Below are 20352 nucleotides of genomic sequence, written 5' to 3' on the forward strand. Positions count from 1 at the left end.
CAAAAAAAAAACGCGCAGCATGAAAACCTCCTTGTGGGAACGTCACCTACAAGACTAAGGCTATTTTCACACGTTGCGGTTTTTCCCGATAAAAACGCTATAAAACTGCAAAAAAAAACGCATACAATAAGCATCCCATCATTTAGAATGAATTCCGCATGTTTTGTGCACATGATGCGTTTTTTTCCGCGAAAAAAACGCATCGCGGCAAAAAACGCAGCAGGTTTATTAATTTTGCGGGTTTTTTTTGCGGATTTCCCACTCCAAAATGCATTGGGAACTGTCCGGAAAAAACCCGCGGCAAAAACGCATGCGGTTTTCTTGCAGAAAATGTCCGGAATTCTCAGGAATTTTCTGCAAGAAATCCTGAACGTGTGCACATAGCCTTATACTACCCTGCTGCTTCTCTAGGAGCCACAAGACTGTTTCCCTTCTGGTTACAAGACTCCAAACTTCTTTATTTTCTCTAAAACTTAAGTAAAAAAAAATTAAAAAACATTCAATCTGAACAGAGGTGCAAAAAGTATTAGTATTAGTCGTATCACACAAAAATGGTTCCATTAACCTTTGTGCAGGCAGCTCCGCAGACAATTGTTTCCTGCACACAAAAGAAGGGCATTTCAGGGCACCGCAGGACAGCCCCTAACGATGTGAGGATGGGGGGCTGCAGACGAGCATGTGAGCTGCAGGCACTCGGTGCTGCCCCTGACCCTGCAGAGCCCAGTGTGACACACTCTCCACATGCCTGAGCGCTGCTCCCCTCCCCCTGCACCAGAGGATGCACTGCTATGTAGTCCCGGCCACTCCAAGGCTTCTCTGTGTCCATCGCCCCCCACCTCTGTGCACTCTCCCTCCGCCTGTTTCCATCTCGTGTGCCTGCGCAGGAGCTCTAGGAAAAAGTCCCGGAGGGCTCTGAGGAGCGCCCAGAGTGAGCTCCACACAGCGAGAGCAGCTGGTGAGAGCAGCCGGGCATGAGTGGCTGTCCCCGGTGATGGCAGCGGACAGAGGGAGGATGGCCCGGAGGGCACTGCTGCTGTGGGCAGCGCTGCTCAGCTTCTCAGGTGAGTGCGGATGGGAATTTCTGAGAAGTAACTTTGCTTTCCTGCAGTGAGGACGAGCCGTGTCCACTAATGATGCACACATAGCTGCACTCTCCGCCATGGGAGCGCTCACCTCAGCGCTGTGCTCGTGTGTGCCCTCATGTAGCCCACTATGATAGGTTGTGTCCCCTCACAGCCCACTATATGCTGTGTCCCCTCACATCCCACTATGATATGTTGTGTCCCCTCACAGCCCACTATGATAGATTGTGTCCCCTCACAGCCCACTATGATAGATTGTGTCCCCTCACAGCCCACTATGATAGATTGTGTCCCCTCACAGCCCACTATGATAGATTGTGTCCCCTCACAGCCCACTATGATAGATTGTGTCCCCTCACAGCCCACTATATGTTGTGTCCCCTCACAGCCCACTATGATAGATTGTGTCCCCTCACAGCCCACTATGATAGATTGTGTCCCCTCACAGCGCACTATGATAGATTGTGTCCCCTCACAGCCCACTATGATAGATTGTGTCCCCTCACAGCCCACTATATGTTGTGTCCCCTCACAGCCCACTATGATAGATTGTGTCCCCTCACAGCCCACTATGATAGATTGTGTCCCCTCACAGCCCACTATGATAGATTGTGTCCCCTCACAGCCCACTATGATAGATTGTGTCCCCTCACAGCCCACTATGATAGATTGTGTCCCCTCACAGCCCACTATGATAGATTGTGTCCCCTCACAGCGCACTATGATAGATTGTGTCCCCTCACAGCGCACTATGATAGATTGTGTCCCCTCACAGCCCACTATGATAGATTGTGTCCCCTCACAGCCCACTATGATAGATTTTGTCCCCTCACAGCCCACTATGATAGATTGTGTCCCCTCACAGCCCACTATGATAGATTGTGTCCCCTCACAGCCCACTATGATAGATTGTGTCCCCTCACAGCCCACTATATGCTGTGTCCCCTCACATCCCACTATGATAGATTGTGTCCCCTCACAGCCCACTATGATATGTTGTGTCCCCTCACAGCCCACTATGATAGATTGTGTCCCCTCACAGCGCACTATGATAGATTGTGTCCCCTCACAGCCCACTATGATAGATTGTGTCCCCTCACAGCCCACTATGATAGATTGTGTCCCCTCACAGCCCACTATGATAGATTTTGTCCCCTCACAGCCCACTATGATAGATTGTGTCCCCTCACAGCCCACTATGATAGATTGTGTCCCCTCACAGCCCACTATATGCTGTGTCCCCTCACATCCCACTATGATAGATTGTGTCCCCTCACAGCCCACTATGATATGTTGTGTCCCCTCACAGCCCACTATGATAGATTGTGTCCCCTCACAGCGCACTATGATAGATTGTGTCCCCTCACAGCCCACTATGATAGATTGTGTCCCCTCACAGCCCACTATGATAGATTGTGTCCCCTCACAGCGCACTATGATAGATTGTGTCCCCTCACAGCGCACTATGATAGATTGTGTCCCCTCACAGCCCACTATGATAGATTGTGTCCCCTCACAGCCCACTATGATAGATTGTGTCCCCTCACAGCCCACTATATGCTGTGTCCCCTCACAGCCCACTATGATAGATTGTGTCCCCTCACAGCCCACTATGATAGATTGTGTCCCCTCACAGCCCACTATGATAGATTGTGTCCCCTCACAGCGCACTATGATAGATTGTGTCCCCTCACAGCCCACTATGATAGATTGTGTCCCCTCACAGCGCACTATATGCTGTGTCCCCTCACAGCCCACTATGATAGATTGTGTCCCCTCACAGCCCACTATGATAGATTGTGTCCCCTCACAGCCCACTATGATAGATTGTGTCCCCTCACAGCCCACTATGATAGATTGTGTCCCCTCACAGCCCACTATGATAGATTGTGTCCCCTCACAGCCCACTATATGCTGTGTCCCCTCACAGCCCACTATGATAGATTGTGTCCCCTCACAGCCCACTATGATAGATTGTGTCCCCTCACAGCGCACTATGATAGATTGTGTCCCCTCACAGCGCACTATGATAGATTGTGTCCCCTCACAGCCCACTATGATAGATTGTGTCCCCTCACAGCCCACTATGATAGATTGTGTCCCCTCACAGCGCACTATGATAGATTGTGTCCCCTCACAGCCCACTATGATAGATTGTGTCCCCTCACAGCCCACTATGATAGATTGTGTCCCCTCACAGCCCACTATATGCTGTGTCCCCTCACAGCCCACTATGATAGATTGTGTCCCCTCACAGCCCACTATGATAGATTGTGTCCCCTCACAGCGCACTGATAGATTGTGTCCCCTCACAGCGCACTATGATAGATTGTGTCCCCTCACAGCGCACTAGGATAGATTGTGTCCCCTCACAGCCCACTAGGATAGATTGTGTCCCCTCACAGCCCACTATGATAGATTGTGTCCCCTCACAGCCCACTATGATAGATTGTGTCCCCTCACAGCCCACTATGATAGATTGTGTCCCCTCACAGCCCACTATGATAGATTGTGTCCCCTCACAGCCCACTATGATAGATTGTGTCCCCTCACAGCCCACTATATGCTGTGTCCCCTCACAGCCCACTATGATAGATTGTGTCCCCTCACAGCCCACTATGATAGATTGTGTCCCCTCACAGCGCACTATGATAGATTGTGTCCCCTCACAGCGCACTATGATAGATTGTGTCCCCTCACAGCGCACTATGATAGATTGTGTCCCCTCACAGCCCACTATGATAGATTGTGTCCCCTCACAGCCCACTATGATAGATTGTGTCCCCTCACAGCGCACTATGATAGATTGTGTCCCCTCACAGCGCACTATGATAGATTGTGTCCCCTCACAGCGCACTATGATAGATTGTGTCCCCTCACAGCCCACTATATGCTGTGTCCCCTCACATCCCACTATGATAGATTGTGTCCCCTCACAGCCCACTATGATAGATTGTGTCCCCTCACAGCCCACTATGATAGATTGTGTCCCCTCACAGCCCACTATGATAGATTGTGTCCCCTCACAGCCCACTATGATAGATTGTGTCCCCTCACAGCCCACTATGATAGATTGTGTCCCCTCACAGCGCACTATGATAGATTGTGTCCCCTCACAGCCCACTATATGTTGTGTCCCCTCACAGCCCACTATGATATGTTGTGTCCCCTCACAGCCCACTATGATAGATTGTGTCCCCTCACAGCGCACTATGATAGATTGTGTCCCCTCACAGCCCACTATGATATGTTGTGTCCCCTCACAGCCCACTATGATATGTTGTGTCCCCTCACAGCCCACTATGATATGTTGTGTCCCCTCACAGCCCACTATATGTTGTGTCCCCTCACAGCCCACTATGATATGTTGTGTCCCCTCACAGCCCACTATGATATGTTGTGTCCCCTCACAGCCCACTATGATAGGTTGTGTCCCCTCACAGCCCACTATATGCTGTGTCCCCTCACATCCCACTATGATATGTTGTGTCCCCTCACCGCCCACTATGATAGATTGTGTCCCCTCACAGCCCACTATGATATGTTGTGTCCCCTCACAGCCCACTATGATATGTTGTGTCCCCTCACAGCCCACTATGATAGATTGTGTCCCCTCACAGCCCACTATGATATGTTGTGTCCCCTCACATCCCACTATGATAGGTTGTGTCCTCTCACATCCCACTATGATAGATTGTGTCCTCTCACAGCCCACTATGATATGTTGTGTCCCCTCACATCCCACTATGATAGGTTGTGTCCTCTCACATCCCACTATGATAGATTGTGTCCCCTCACATCCCACTATGATATGTTGTGTCCCCTCACATCCCACTATGATAGATTGTGTCCTCTCACAGCCCACTATGATATGTTGTGTCCCCTCACATCCCACTATGATATGTTGTGTCCCCTCACATCCCACTATGATAGATTGTGTCCCCTCACATCCCACTATGATATGTTGTGTCCCCTCACATCCCACTATGATATGTTGTGTCCTCTCACATCCCACTATGATAGGTTGTGTCCTCTCACATCCCACTATGATAGATTGTGTCCCCTCACATCCCACTATGATATGTTGTGTCCCCTCACATCCCACTATGATATGTTGTGTCCTCTCACAGCCCACTATGATATGTTGTGTCCTCTCACAGCCCACTATGATATGTTGTGTCCTCTCACATCCCACTATGATAGATTGTGTCCTCTCACATCCCAATATATGTTGTGTCCTCTCACATCCCACTATGATATGTTGTGTCCCCTCACAGCCCACTATGATAGATTGTGTCCCCTCACATCCCAATATATGTTGTGTCCTCTCACAGCCCACTATGATAGATTGTGTCCCCTCACATCCCACTATGATATGTTGTGTCCTCTCACAGCCCACTATGATAGATTGTGTCCCCTCACATCCCAATATATGTTGTGTCCTCTCACAGCCCACTATGATATGTTGTGTCCTCTCACAGCCCACTATGATATGTTGTGCCCCCTCACAGCCCACTATGATAGATTGTGTCCCCTCACAGCCCACTATGATATGTTGTGTCCTCTCACAGCCCACTATGATATGTTGTGTCCTCTCACAGCCCACTATGATATGTTGTGTCCCCTCACAGCCCACTATATGTTGTGTCCCCTCACAGCCCACTATGATAGATTGTATGTTGTGTCCCCTCACACAGCCCGATATGTTATGTCCCATCGTATAGCCCAATGTAATATATTCTGTGCCCTCTCATAAACCCAGTATGATAGATTATATGATGTTGTGCTCTTAGTGTGTATGTGACTTATTAGTTGTAGGGTCTGTCTGCATAATGTGATGTGCGGTCTCCATGCTCAGTTTTGGTTTGCCCACATGCTAATTAGGGTGGTGATGGTTATACAGATGTTGCCATTGATGCCCATGGTGCCCACTACACAGGGCGGCAATGGTGAGCACATTGGGCAAGAGAGAAAGTTTGGGAGAAGTCAGAAGGAACGTTACTTGTCCGTCCCAATGATTTCCTATCTGTCTCTAATGATTTAGAAGCAGAAAGCGATTAACACTGCTGGTCACTGAAAACACAGTCACAGAATGGTGCAAATGATTGTCGCCCATGCACACAGACACTGTAAGCCTTCCCAGCAGAAAACACACACCACACACACTAAGCCTTCCCAGCAGAAAACACGCATGCACACACACCAGATCGTCCCCTATACACACTGACACAGTAAGCCTTCCCAACTGATTGTAGCCCATATACACAGACACTGTAAGCCTACCCAGCAGATCATCCCCCATACACATACACTGTAAGCCTAGCCAGCAGATCGTCGCCCATGCACGCAGAGACTGTAAGGGTATGTGTCCACGTTCAGGATTTGGTCAGGATTTTACGCAGGTAAAATCTGCACCAAATCTGCACCTGAGGTCACTGGCAGGTCACCTGTGTTGTTCATGCGTTGTTTGAGCATTGTAAGGACATGCTGCGTTCTGAAAAGACGCTCCACCTGTCCGTTTCCGCGGGTCTGCTGCATTCGTCTTTTAATGCATGCTGTAGTGGAGACTGGATTTCATGAAATTCCCTCCACTATGCTGTAACATCTGGACGCTGCGTGTTTGACGCTGTGGCTCTACGCATCGTCAAACACGCAGCATTTCCTGAATGTGGAAACATACCCTAAGCCTTCCCAGCAGATAACTGATCATCCCCTATACACAGAGACAGAAGTTTAGGTTTTCTAGCAGATAAACTTACTGTCTGAAGACCTGGGTATAATGGGCAGTGTACAAAGAGATTGGCAGTAGTCTGAATTTGAGCACTACGTAATGTGCTTTCAGGGACCTATAAATGCTTATATACCGTATATTATGCTTATATACATTCCATGCATTTGTCGTTGATATGCAGAGAAGTGACTGAGTAGTGTGGTAATATCCTGGCTAGTTACATATTATTCCTAGAAAGTATATAATCCATTTAGGCCAGTCTCACACGTCCAGATAATTCCGGTACCGGAATTATGTGTCCGTGTGCTGGTGCGTTTCTGTGGCACATCAGTGTGGCACACGTGTGTGCCCACTGGGTACCACACGCACCGTGCCGGAGACAGCGCTAAAGTTTAGTGCTGTCCCCTGCACCGTGCTGAAGCCCCATTCATATCTTCCCTGCAGCAGCGTTTGCTGTAGAGAAGATATGAATAATAGTGTGTAAAATCCAGATCCAGGTCTCCCCCCCCCCCCCCCCCCCTCCGCTGTGATTAAAATCCTCACCCAGCATTCGGCTCCCTCGCAGCGTCCTGTCCTGGCCGCACCTTGTACTGTATGAGCGGTCACGTGGGGCCGCTCATTTACAGTAATGAATATGCGGCTCCACCCCTATGGGCCCCACGTGACCGCTCATACAGTACAAGGTGTGGCCAGGACAGGACGCTGCGAGGGAGCCGGAAGCTGGGTGAGTATTTTAATCACAGCGGGAGGGGGGAACTGGATCTGGATTTTACACACTATTATTCATATCTTCTCTACAGCAAACGCTGCTGCAGGGAAGATATGAATGGCGGCTTCAGCACCACTGGGGGGGACAGCGCTTACTGTAGCGTTGTCTCCTGCACGGCACACGGACTGCACACGGACAACGTCCGTGTGCGGTACATGTTTTACACAGACCCATTGACTTTAATGGGTCCGTGTAATCCGTGCGCTCCCACGAACACTGACATGTCTCCGTGTTTGGCACATGGAGACACGGTCCGCAAAAAAATCAATGACATCTGCACAGATGCATTGATTTTAATGTGTCTACGTGTGTCAGTGGCTCCGGTACGTGAGGAAACTGTCACCTCACGTACCGGAGCCACTGACGAGTGAAACCGGCCTTACACGAAGGGATTGGCAGTCTTGTTCTACTTCTATTCACAAATCTCAAGCAGAACTCTAGGCTTCAGTCTGTGTATTGGAGATCGTTCATATTCCTACTGTATAAACAATTATTGTTCTTAGCATGGTGGCTCAGTGGTTAGCACTGCAGCCTTGTAGCGCTGAGGTCCCCAGTTCAAACAGCACCTAAGACAACATCTGTAAGGAGTTTATATGTTCTTTGCGTGGGTTTTCTTTGGTTTCTCTGGTTCCTCCCACACTCCAAAGGCATTGATAGGGGATTTAGGTTGTGAGCCCAATGGAGATAGGGTTGATAAAGTGCTGTAAAATATGATGGCGCTATATAGGTACTCTAACAAATGTTATTGTGGTTAGTTCATACCTGTGAGTTAATAGCGTAATGTAGCTTGGGTGAAACAGCCTTTATTGATCTACGGTAATTATACGCTGATATTCAGTTATTAATGCATTTATTTTATATAAATTGGATCATATTAGGTGATCACTGTATTTACCCTTGATTCAGGTTTTGTCCCATTACCCCTTACATTATCTTTTCTTAGACCAATTAACGCATTAGCTTGTAAAGAAAGTGTTAAGGCCCCTTCACATTTAGCGACGCTGCAGCGATACCGACAACGATCCGAATCGCTGCAGCGTCGCTGTTTGGTCGCTGGAGAGCTGTCACACAGACCGCTCTCCAGCGACCAACGATGCCGGTAACCAGGGTAAACATCGGGTAACTAAGCGCAGGGCCGCGCTTAGTAACCCGATGTTTACCCTGGTTACCATGCTAAAAGTAAAAAAAAAACAAACACTAGATACTTACCTACAGCAGTCTGTCCTCCAGCGCTGCGCTCTGCTTCTCTGCACTCCTCCTGTACTGGCTGGGAGCCGGAAAGCAGAGCGGTGACGTCACCGCTCTGCTTTCCGGCTCACAGACAGTACAGGAGGAGAGCAGAGCGCAGCGCTGGAGGACAGACAGCGGTAGGTAAGTATGTACTGTTTGTTTTTTTTACTTTTAGCATGGTAACCAGGGTAAACATCGGGTTACTAAGCGCGGCCCTGCGCTTAGTTACCCGATGTTTACCCTGGTTACCAGTGAAGACATCGCTGGATCGGTGTCACACACGCCGATCCAGCGATGTCTCCAGGGAGTCCAGCGACGAAATAAAGTTCTGGACTTTCTTCAGCGACCAACGATCTCCCAGCAGGGGCCTGATCGTTGGTCGCTGTCACACAGAACGATTTCATTAACGATATCGTTGCTACGTCACAAATAGCAACGATATCGTTAACAATATCGTTATGTGTGAAGGTACCTTTAAGGTACCGTCACACTAAGCGACGCTGCAGCAATACCGACAACGATCCGGATCGCTGCAGCGTTGCTGTTTGGTCGCTGGAGAGCTGTCACACAGACAGCTCTCCAGCGACCAACGATCCCGAGGTCCCCGGTAACCAGGGTAAACATCGGGTAACTAAGCGCAGGGCCGCGCTTAGTAACCCGATGTTTACCCTGGTTACCATCGTTAAAGTAAAAAAAACAAACGCTACATACTTACCTACCGCTGTCTGTCCCCGGCGCTCTGCTTCTCTGCTCTGGCTGTGAGCACAGCGGCCGGAAAGCAGCGCGGTGACGTCACCGCTCTGCTTTCCGGCTGCCCGGCGCCTAATGTGAAGGGGCCTGAATGCTGAAGCATTTAGGGATGTGTATTGTAATTGTAAGGCAGATCCGCCTGCCATTATTGAGGCCAGAGATCAGATAAAAGCCTGATTTTACACTTTTGGATCCACAATGAAACACCTAGAATTGTGTAAAATATATCAGATAACAGAGTTCACTTATTGCCCCTGATCTGAAAAATCAATTGCCTATGTGGATTCCAGAACTATTTATATACATCACCTTAATGTCTTTAAAACCCAGCACAGATTAAAGGGACTGATAAAGTGGATTGCACAGAGATTGTGTCCTAAGGCAGGGGCTCTTTAAATGACCTGCCTTCATTTTATCTCTGGTTGTGATGGATGGAGAAACCAGGCTTGTTGCATTAGGTAAAAGAAGGCATGTTAACTTCCTTGGGAGATCTGTTCTCCTAGAAAATGTGTATTGGGTAATTAAGTAATCCCCACTGCATGAGACAGTAAGCAGCCAATTAGTTCCGCATTTCTGTAACAGTTGCCAATACACAAACCTGGAAATAAAGGGTCTCTAATCCCTCTCCCACTGCGATCTAGCAGCAAGAGTCACAAATATTAGGAAGTGGCTTTGTCCTTCATTTAAATGTATCTGCTAAAATGTAGGGAAAAAATGGTAAATGAAGCAAGTTGTAAGGTTCTGAGAAGCAATCTCCTAGTGCAACAGTACAGGCAACATGAAGAGTGTGGAGTATTAACTGACCCTAAACACTTTTTGACCTAGGACATAAAATGTATTATTCAGCACAGTGGAAATAATAGGGTTTATCATTCACCTACATGCTAAGAATAACTCGGCCTCTCCAATAAAAAGTATTACAGGCTACATAAGAGCAGCTCTGGATTTAACCCTAACCACCATGGGTGTGAAAGTGCTAAATGTCCCCAGGGTAGAGAACCTGCTTGTGTATAAAGAGGCAGGGATGTTAATGATTTCTTGTAAAAATCAAACTTTTATGACTTTCCTTGTTTAGGATCTCCGTGACAAGCTTGTAAAATTAGCAAACAGCTTTTACCTCTTGTTTTCCTGTTAATGACGGTGAAACCTCACATTGTGACTTTTCATTTTGTTGAAAGTGTCCTACTTTACGAGTGTTTGGTAAATAAATATGAGAGTGTTAGTACATAGTAAATAGATCGTTCCTTCACTTTGGGACTTGAAGACTTCATTAGATACATTGGCTTTGGTGTATTTATGATTCTGTCCATCTTACAGTTTATTTCTGGAACAGGGAAACATCTAGGATCTTAGTATCAATGTTGGTTTCATGAAAAAAAGTGCTGTTTTTATGTAACAATCAGAATCTATGCTTAATTAGTGTAATGCCGTTAAGAAAATAAGAGTAGGACAATGATTGGTTTCATTTGCAACAATGACACTTTCTCTTTTTTTTTTTTCATGAAGCAATCAGGGCTTGTTCACATGTTGCTCTTTTGCTGCAGAAATAGAAACACAGTATTTTACAGTACCAGTGAAGTCAATGAGATTTCTGATATTTCATGCACATGATTCATATTTTTTTTTCCTTTTTCTTTTTTTTTAAATTTGCAGCATGTTAAATCTTTCTGAATTTTTTTCACCTATTCAAATGAATGGGAGAAGAAGCAATTGAAAACAATAAAATGTGCTATTTTCTGCAACATTGTTCCTGCAGACACTTTTTTTGCAGCAAAAAAAATCTGCAAATATTAAATATGTATGGTTGGTGGTGGCATACCTTTTCTGTCGATTTTACAGGCTATACCCGCAGCGTAAGGTTTCCTCTTAATGCCAATGTGGCCTATCCCCTGTCTTATCTAACTTCTAAAATTGATCTGTGTCTATACATTTATTCACATCTTTGAAACATAGTTTATAATTTTGGATTGTGTTTATATTAAAAGGGAAGACCAATTTTTCATGGCACAGAATCCAATGATAACTTGTGACCCGTCATTATTATAGGGATACATTGTCGCACTAGATTCTCAGAAAGGGGACACTGGTGGTACAGAAATAGGGTATAATTGTAAAAAAAAAAATAAAAAAGGAAATATGTTATATAGACTATTATGTATTTAGGCCATTGGAAAGCAATTTTGAAACCCAGAAAACACTTTATTTCCTGCTGAGTTCCTTAATTTGATATGAGATATTTTAGACAACCTTTACGGTGTTTTTTTTTTGTTTTTTTTTTAAACCATACTGTGTGTATGAGAATTTAATCACATTATGCAGATTAGTTGTTGACATGATTGCAAATGTTTCAATAATCTGAAAGAGCTTGCCGGACTCTTATGTGCATGCTGTGCAACAGCCCCTTTCACAGGAAGGTAACGGTGTTTCACTCTTAGAAATTTCTGTAAGAAATCTGTGCAGTGTAAATACATCCTTAGGCTACGTTCACATTAGCGTTGCGCCGCCGTGCGTCGTCGGCGCGACGCACGCTAAAACGCGCGCAAAAACGCGCGCGTTTTGCGACGCGTGCGTCGTTTTCCGACGAAAATCGGACGCACAGAAAATGCTACATGTAGCGTTTTCTTGCGTCCGACGCTAGCGTCGGAAACGACGCACGTGGCGAAAAACGCCACCAAAACGACGCACGCGTCCCCTATGTTAAACATAGGGGCGCGTCGCCGCTGCGTCGCCGCTGCGTCGCCGGCGCAACAGCGACGCACATTGGCGGAACGCCAATGTGAACGTAGCCTTACAGGGACATTACTAGCGGAAATATATATGACATATGACCAGTATTTGCTATAAAATGTCCAATAAAAAGTTTTTCACACCTCTGGGAAATGCATTCATGTTGTTAACGGGGCTGTCGCCTTACCGGAGAGGTGGCCGTGCCTGCTTAATAATAATAATAATAATAATAATAATAATAATTTATATTTATATAGCGCCAACATATTCCGCAGCACTTTACAATTAAGCGGGGACATAAAGTGCGGGGGATAGTGCTTGTCAATCTTTTGACTTTGTTAGGAGTTCTGAATATAGTCGACCTCCAATGGATGCCTATATTCAAAACTATCATAGAGGTGAATGGGGAGAGCCACTTCTCTACTCACAGTGCAAGCTGGGCCCTGTTCTACAGTTGGGTGCAGCCCCATTTGTGGATATGCCATAAGTATCTGAGATGGGAATATCGCTTTAAGGTGTTTCCTATGGAATTTACCAATGTGTGCTCTGTAAGTGGTACTTTAGTGTCATGTAATGAATTCTCTGCAGAGCATTGCACTTTATGAACACATCTGCGTCATAGTGGCTGAATTTCTTTTACTTATTTATCATTCTTTCTGTTTTTTTTTAATCTATTTTCTCTCCCATTCAGGATCTTGGTGTTTCAGCGACCTATTATTTGTAAAAGAACCTGTGGACGTAATAGTTTATCGGAAAGATTCAGCGATATTAGATTGCTTAGCTCAAGGGGAGCCTCCAGTCACAATCACATGGCTGAAAAATGGAGGGAAGATTTCAGAGACTGAACGGATCTCAACTTTACACAATGGCTCCTTGTACATCCAGGAGGTGGAGGGCAGGAAAGGAGAGCAGTCTGATGAAGGATTTTACCAATGCTTGGCTCTGAACAAATATGGTGCCATTTTAAGTCAAAAGGCTCATCTTTCATTAGCAAGTAAGTATGGAGTTTAGTTTCATCTGAGCTTGTCTGTCATTGTTACTATAGACCTTGGAGAACAATTGAACTGCATTTCCACAAATATTTTAACAAAGTGAAGACACTAGTCATTATATACAACTTAATTAATCCTCTCGCTTACACAAAATGACCGCAGATCAGCTACTGGTTTCATTTAATAGCCTGTTTACACAGGCAGACCGCTCTTCAAAAGCCCTCTGAACAATCATTCAGTGAGCATAGGCTACTGTTCTCAGCAGCGCAAGTCCTGTTTCTACTGGGCAATGTGCTTCCGAGAACGAGGATTCGTCATGTAGGGTGTCATGTAGTGTGAATAAGCTTTAAGGGTGTACATTAGATAAGATTCTAGGCATCTTAAGGCCCCCAAACACATTAGACTAATCTTGGCTGAACCTACCTATATGGACTGGTTCGGACGTCCTTCTAATGTGTATGTTGGCATCGGTCGATTGATGGTTGGGAGAGATGTCAGTTGTGCATGTCCGATTTCAGACTGCTAGTCACAATGTTTTCCCAGCATGGTGGCTCAGCGGTTAGCACTGTTGCTTTGCAGCTCTGGAGACTTGGGTTCAATTCCCACCAAGGACAACATCTACAATGAGTTTGTAGGTTCTCCCGTGTTTCCGTGGGTTTCCTCTGGGCTCTGTGGTTTCCTCTCACACTCCATAGACATACTGATAGTGAATTTAGATTGTGAGCCCCAATGGGGACAGCAATGACAATATCTGTAATGCGCTGTGGAATTAATGGCGGCATAAAAGTAAATAAAATAGATAAGCCTCCTGCCGATGTGTATGGGAGTGTTGATTGAGATGACTTTTGCCCAAACAATCTGCCAAAGCCATTTAATGTGCACGGCCAGCCTTAAGGTACCTTCACACTGAACAACTTTACAAAAAGAACGACAACGATCCGTGACGTTGCAGCGTCCTGGATAGCGATCTCGTTGTGTTTGACACGCAGCAGCGATCAGGATCCCGCTGTGACATCGCTGGTCGGAGCTAGAAGGCCAGAACTTTATTTGGTCATCAGGTCGGCGTGATTCGTCATGTTTGACAGCAAAAGCAATGATGCCAGCAATGTTTTACATGGAGCTAACAATGGAGCTAACAACCAGCGAGACCGATAAGTGAATCGCCGTTACGTCACTGGATCGCTCCTGCATCGTTCTGGAGTTGCTGTGTTTGACGTCTCTACAGCGACGCTGCAGCGATCGGCTCGTTGTCTATATCGCTGCAGCGTCTCTGAGTGTGACGGTACCTTTAGAAAAAGTGTGCTCAAATATCCGCCATGGTTATTACCATAGGAATTATCAACCTTCGCTTTTGATCATGATGGCAGCTATATCTAAAATAATAGATCCGAACTGGAAAAATATGGCAGAAACCAATGAAGCGAGGCATCAAATGCATTTTTAATATGTGATGTAGGTCAGGTGTGTAAAACACATTCTTTATTTCAGCATTGAACAGATATTACTATTTAATGAGATGAGTGGGTACACATCAAGGAGGGTTCGGTTAATTTATTTATTTCACACCAGAGACCGTCAATTTACTAGTGAAAAGAGAATTTCCCAGTCTCTAACTGAACATGTCTAATACATTAGAGACTGGTCCGCAGGGTGCAAACGTGACTGCAGACACCTTTATATAATAAGTCTTTGTATTAAGATCTCATGACGGCGATGTGGTGTTCCAGCGTCTCACATAAGACTTTTCCTGAATGATTCATAGTAAAAAAAGACAGTTATGTAAAAATGGATAGATGCACATTGATCCACACATTTCTGCTTTTCCCCTCATATCTAAATTATAAGTGCTGCTTCTCTAATTGCGCGGCCTAGCACTCCAAAGCATGTGCGATCTGCCAAACATAATCCCTTTCTTTCAGTTTTTTGAAGCATAATGGGTTCTCCTGTCTGACACTTGTGTATAGACTGCCCTTAAGGATTAAGCATTTATCTGTGGTTATAAAAGCTAGGCTGTGAACCAATTGATTTTTCCATTAGCTTGTGTTTCCAAGGCAAGTCTTCTGCCTACCATTTCATATTTCTACCAAATAACATCTCTCTATTCACATCCACTATTATTGGTAGCTATAAACACTAGGGGTGTGTTTTTTTCCCCCCCCCAAAATCGACGACAAGCAATTCTCTTGACGGTACGGGATATTTCCACCTACCGCATGCGTAGGCTTTTTCTCGCCATTGTCAGCTTCTCTTTGCCATTGCACGCTCAAATGTGAACACTACCTATACTATATATATTTTTTTTTAATACGGGGTCTTTTTCTATCCAACACATTCTACAAACGAGTTTGCATCTTATTTGGAATGACTTTCCATAATCCACTCAAACAAGTAGATGTATTTGCATTTAGACCTGCATTGAAACGACCAGCCATCAGCTACATGTCCGCCAGTTGGCAGTTGTGTAGCAGCCTGCTTGCTTAGACTGGCCAAACACACTTTCCACGTGCATATAATTATCTTTTGCTGGCATATGCCATTGTTCTTGGCACCACATCACAACAGGGGATGATGTGCTGCAGAGAACGCTGACTTGCAAACTTAACAAGTATAAACCTTACATGTCCACATTTATGCATGTATAACATTTCCTAGAACCCTTTTGGATTTTTTTGCAAAGACTGGACCTTTTCAATATCCCTAAAGGTTCATGCACATGATGCTGCTCATTGAGGCACCATTTTGCCAATTTGCACCCTGTAGTGCAGCATTTGTGTACTTGGCATTGCCTAATGCATGAACCCTTCTCAGATATAACTGATCAGCTCTCGGCTAATAACTGTAGGTTTGATTTTAGAATTGGAAATTGGTGACAGCCATGTATTTCCTTTTTAATAGTACAGTTAAGTGAATGACAGTCAGGGACCGTCACAGTTGATGGTCTTTGTTACTGTCCTCTGCACTGGCTAATAGATGGTTAGTTGTGTGTGGGGGGCACTCTTTGTGATGCCCATATGCCTTGCTAGGGCATATGGGAAGGAATTGTCTTGATGAAAAGTCATAGTGAATGAACCATTATGTGTTTCTGATCTGTTAAATCAATACTTCTGTTTGTTAATGGCTGTTGAGGTCAATTTGGCTCAGAGCGGGTGCCAACAGCCCTCCTCACCCCATAAGGGAAACATCACACTACAACACCTCTACTGCCTGGCTGTACTTTCACCACGTCATATATACTATAACCATAAGAAACAAAAAGGAGTTACAATTCCCAACTACAGATAGTAAATAAATAGAAAATAATACCAAAGAGATAAACTAATTAGAAAAATGGTACAAAGCTTTATTAGCACATAATATAAAACTATACAAATCGAAACACACAATAAAATCCAAGATAACTGGACAGGTAATTTATGCAATGACACATATAGGCAGTGACAGGCTGTCCAAAGTATAAGGGTACTCAGATAATAACGTCATCTACTTTCAGTACCCAACAATACATATATGAGTAACCAAAAGTATTGACACCCCTGCAATTCTGTCAGATAATACTCATTTTCTTCCTGAAAATGATTGCAAACACAAATTATTTTGTATTATTATCTTCATTTAATTTGTCTTAAATGAAAAAAACACAAAAAGAATTGTCCTAAAGCCAAATTGGATATAATTCCACACCAAACATAAAAAGGGGGTGGGCAAAAGTATTGGCACTGTGCGAAAAATCATGTGATGCTTCTCTAATTTGTGTAATTAACAGCACCTGTAACTTACCTGTGGCACCTAACAGGTGTTGGCAATAACTAAATCACACTTGCAGCCAGTTGACATGGATTAAAGTTGACTCAACCTCTGTCCTGTGTCCTTCTGTGCACCACATTGAGCATGGAGGAAAGAAAGACGACCAAAGAACTGTCTGAGGACATGAGAAACCAAATTGCGAGGAAGCATGAGCAATCTCAAGGGTACAAGGCCATCTCCAAAGACCTGAATGTTCCTGTGTCTACCGTGCGCAGTGTCATCAAGAAGTTTAAAGCCCATGGCACTGTGGCTAACCTCCCTAGATGTGGACGGAAAAGAAAAATTGACAAGAGATTTCAACGCAAGATTGTGCGGATGTTGGATAAAGAACCTCGACTAACATCCAAACAAGTTCCAGCTGCCCTGCAGTCCGAGGGTTCAAAGTGTCAACCCGTACTATCCGTCGGCGTCTGAATGAAAAGGGACTGTATGGTAGGAGACCCAGGAAGACCCCACTTCTTACCCCGAGACATAAAAAAGCCAGGTTCGAGTTTGCCAAAACTTACCTGAAAAAGCCTAAAACATTTTGGAAGAATGTTCTCTGGTCAGATGAGACAAAAGTAGAGCTTTTTGGGCAAAGGCATCAACATAGAGTTTTCAGGAGAAAAAAAGAGGCATTCAAGGAAAAGAACACGGTCCCTACAGTCAAACATGGCGGAGGTTCCCTGATGTTTTGGGGTTACTTTGCTGCCTCTGGCACTGGACTGCTTGACCGTGTGCATGGCATTATGAAGTCTGAAGACTACCAACAAATTTTGCAGCATAATGTAGGGCCCAGTGTGAGAAAGCTGGGTCTCCCTCAGAGGTCATGGGTCTTCCAGCAGGACAATGACCCAAAACACACTTCAAAAAGCACTAGAAAATGGTTTGAGAGAAAGCACTGGAGACTTCTAAGGTGGCCAGCAATGAGTCCAGATCTGAATCCCATAGAACACCTGTGGAAAGATCTAAAAACGGCAGTTTGGAGAAGGCACCCTTCAAATATCAGGGACCTGGAGCAGTTTGCCAAAGAAGAATGGTCTAAAATTCCAGCAGAGCATTGTAAGAAACTCATTGATGGTTACCGGAAGCGGTTGGTCACAGTTATTTTGGCTAAAGGTTGTGCAACCAAGTATTAGGCTGAGGGTGCCAATGCTTTTGTCTGGCCCATTTTTGGAGTTTTGTGTGAAATGATCAATGTTTTGCTTTTTGCTTCATTCTCTTTTGTGTTTTTTCATTTAAGACAAATTAAATGAAGATAATAATACCAAAGAATTTGTGTTTGCAATCATTTTCACGAAGAAACTGAGTATTATCTGACAGAATTGCAGGGGTGTCAATACTTTTGACCATGACTGTATGTGCTAATAAAGCTTTGTACCATTTTTCTAATTAGTTTCTCTCTTTGGTATTCTTTTCTATTTATTTTTATTTACTATATGTAGTTGGGAATTGTAACTCCTTTTTGTTTCTTATGGTTATTATATTGCTCTTTAGAGTTTTTCCCTTAATATGGTCCTTACATATTATCAGTTCTGGTATATGTATATAACGTCATATATACTACTAGCATTTTCTGAAGTCTATAGACATTGAGATCCACCATGTCTGAATTGTCATCTGTTCTAAGAATCTTCTTGAGAAGAATCCTATTTCTTCTTCTATAAGTTGCAGAGCGTCATACAACGTCACTGGTGGATACTGTTCTTGACGATACTGTTCTCAGTTTTTAAAATCCTCTAGATGTAGAAATAACATTATTGAATAGTAAATTACTGGCCGCATAAACCAGAAACACAGATTGGACTATTAATTCCAAACCTGTAATGTTTTGTAAAATTTTATGATTGGATGTAATATATTCTACAATATTCACCCAGAACATAACTATCCCACTAGTTGTCGTTAGTCATGAGACAGATAATAAGCTATTCAAGTTAATGTCCTCATTTTCTGCAAGGCATTTGATGGCTTAATTGAGTCTAGACTCTCCCACTGTATATGTATAATGCTTGGCACAACATGGCGCTGTGCGTAAGCAGATACATAAATTAGCATTGAAGATGATAATGGCGCACTGTATGGAATTAGCACTGTTTTGAATATCAAATGCATTGTTAATCACTTCCCGTAATAGAGACATCAGTGGGTAGCTCTGAGAATATCCTAAAGCCTTTTTCACATGGGATAGAATAGTAAATAGGAGAAAAGGGGCAGTGTGTACTCGGGCTTAAGGCATTTTTCATTTTGTTTGCCCCATGTAAACGTTTCTTCAGAGTCGCCTAGAGACAACTGCAATAGAGCTGAATGTCTTAAATGAACATCTTCTAGATAAATACACACGCCTATGGAAATTGGTGTTTGGGTCAAATTTATCCTAGAACAAAGTCACATAAAAAAAAAAATTGTGAATGGCAGTGATTGCTTTATCAGCATGTGTCTTTTTTTGGGGATATTCAACTACTTACGAGCTTAATTTTCTTTTTGTCATGCAACATTTCTAACAACAAAGCTACAAGCTAATGTATGTAGATTTTTATGTAGGGAATGAAATTAACACAAATGCTTCTAATTCCAAAAGATCTTTTACCCCAAATGGAGTATAATGGAATTAATAGCATGGACTGGGTTTTGAATCTAAAGTTGTAAATGTGAAGATTTGGCCTCCGTTTTAATCTACGGTATATTTTTTTGCTTTCCGGTATAATTTAAGAAAGCTATACATACTAATCAGCTGTAGAATAGGCATTAAATGGGCTTCCTTCTAGTCAAAGAGCAAGTACTATCTTAGCCAGTGGGAACAGCAGGGGGCAAGGATGTTCTTTTTCTGCGGCTGGTCAAAGCATTGACAAGTAAGATTGCCATTAGCTTTGGGATCACAATGCAGAGTTTTGCATTTTGAGATGTGTGCAGCTTTAGCCTGTGCAATGGTTTAGGGGCTGAACACACAAGTAGATCAGGACCAGGTTTCTAAGGTTTAAGAAGTGGAAACTGGAGGTTGCACTCCATACAGGACCGCCATTAAGACATTATAATGAAGGCTTCACAGGGTTGAAAGGTTAGAAACTGGCCAGGGTGCGGCTTACCCCCCCTGATGAAGGGCAGATGACCCTGATTCTTTGGCCAATTCTTTCATGTCTGTCATCTTGCAAAGAGTGATTGCCAGGGATTGTTCTGTAGGAATGCACAGATTGGAAAGTAAGCAGACCTCCCTTTTTTTTGGTGTCCCTTAGAATCTTATCTCCTGTTCCCAGTAGGTCCACCAGCAGACTCTTCCAAGATTTCTCT

General features: G+C 44.4%; 1 protein-coding gene across 1 annotated transcript in view; it reads left to right on the top strand.

The window, feature by feature from the left end:
• Positions 1–927: 927 nt before the first annotated feature.
• The window catches only part of PRTG (protogenin), a 217007-nt gene continuing 197582 nt past the window's right edge, over positions 928–20352 (top strand). Inside the window, exons 1-2 of the mRNA XM_069765951.1 lie at positions 928–1061; positions 12981–13283. Coding sequence (XP_069622052.1) covers positions 992–1061; positions 12981–13283 — 373 coding nt within the window. The 5' untranslated portion in view covers positions 928–991. The remainder of the gene's footprint in view (positions 1062–12980; positions 13284–20352) is intronic.

This window comes from Ranitomeya imitator, chromosome 4 (genome assembly GCF_032444005.1).
Source record: "Ranitomeya imitator isolate aRanImi1 chromosome 4, aRanImi1.pri, whole genome shotgun sequence".
NCBI classification, from domain to species: Eukaryota; Metazoa; Chordata; class Amphibia; order Anura; family Dendrobatidae; genus Ranitomeya; species Ranitomeya imitator.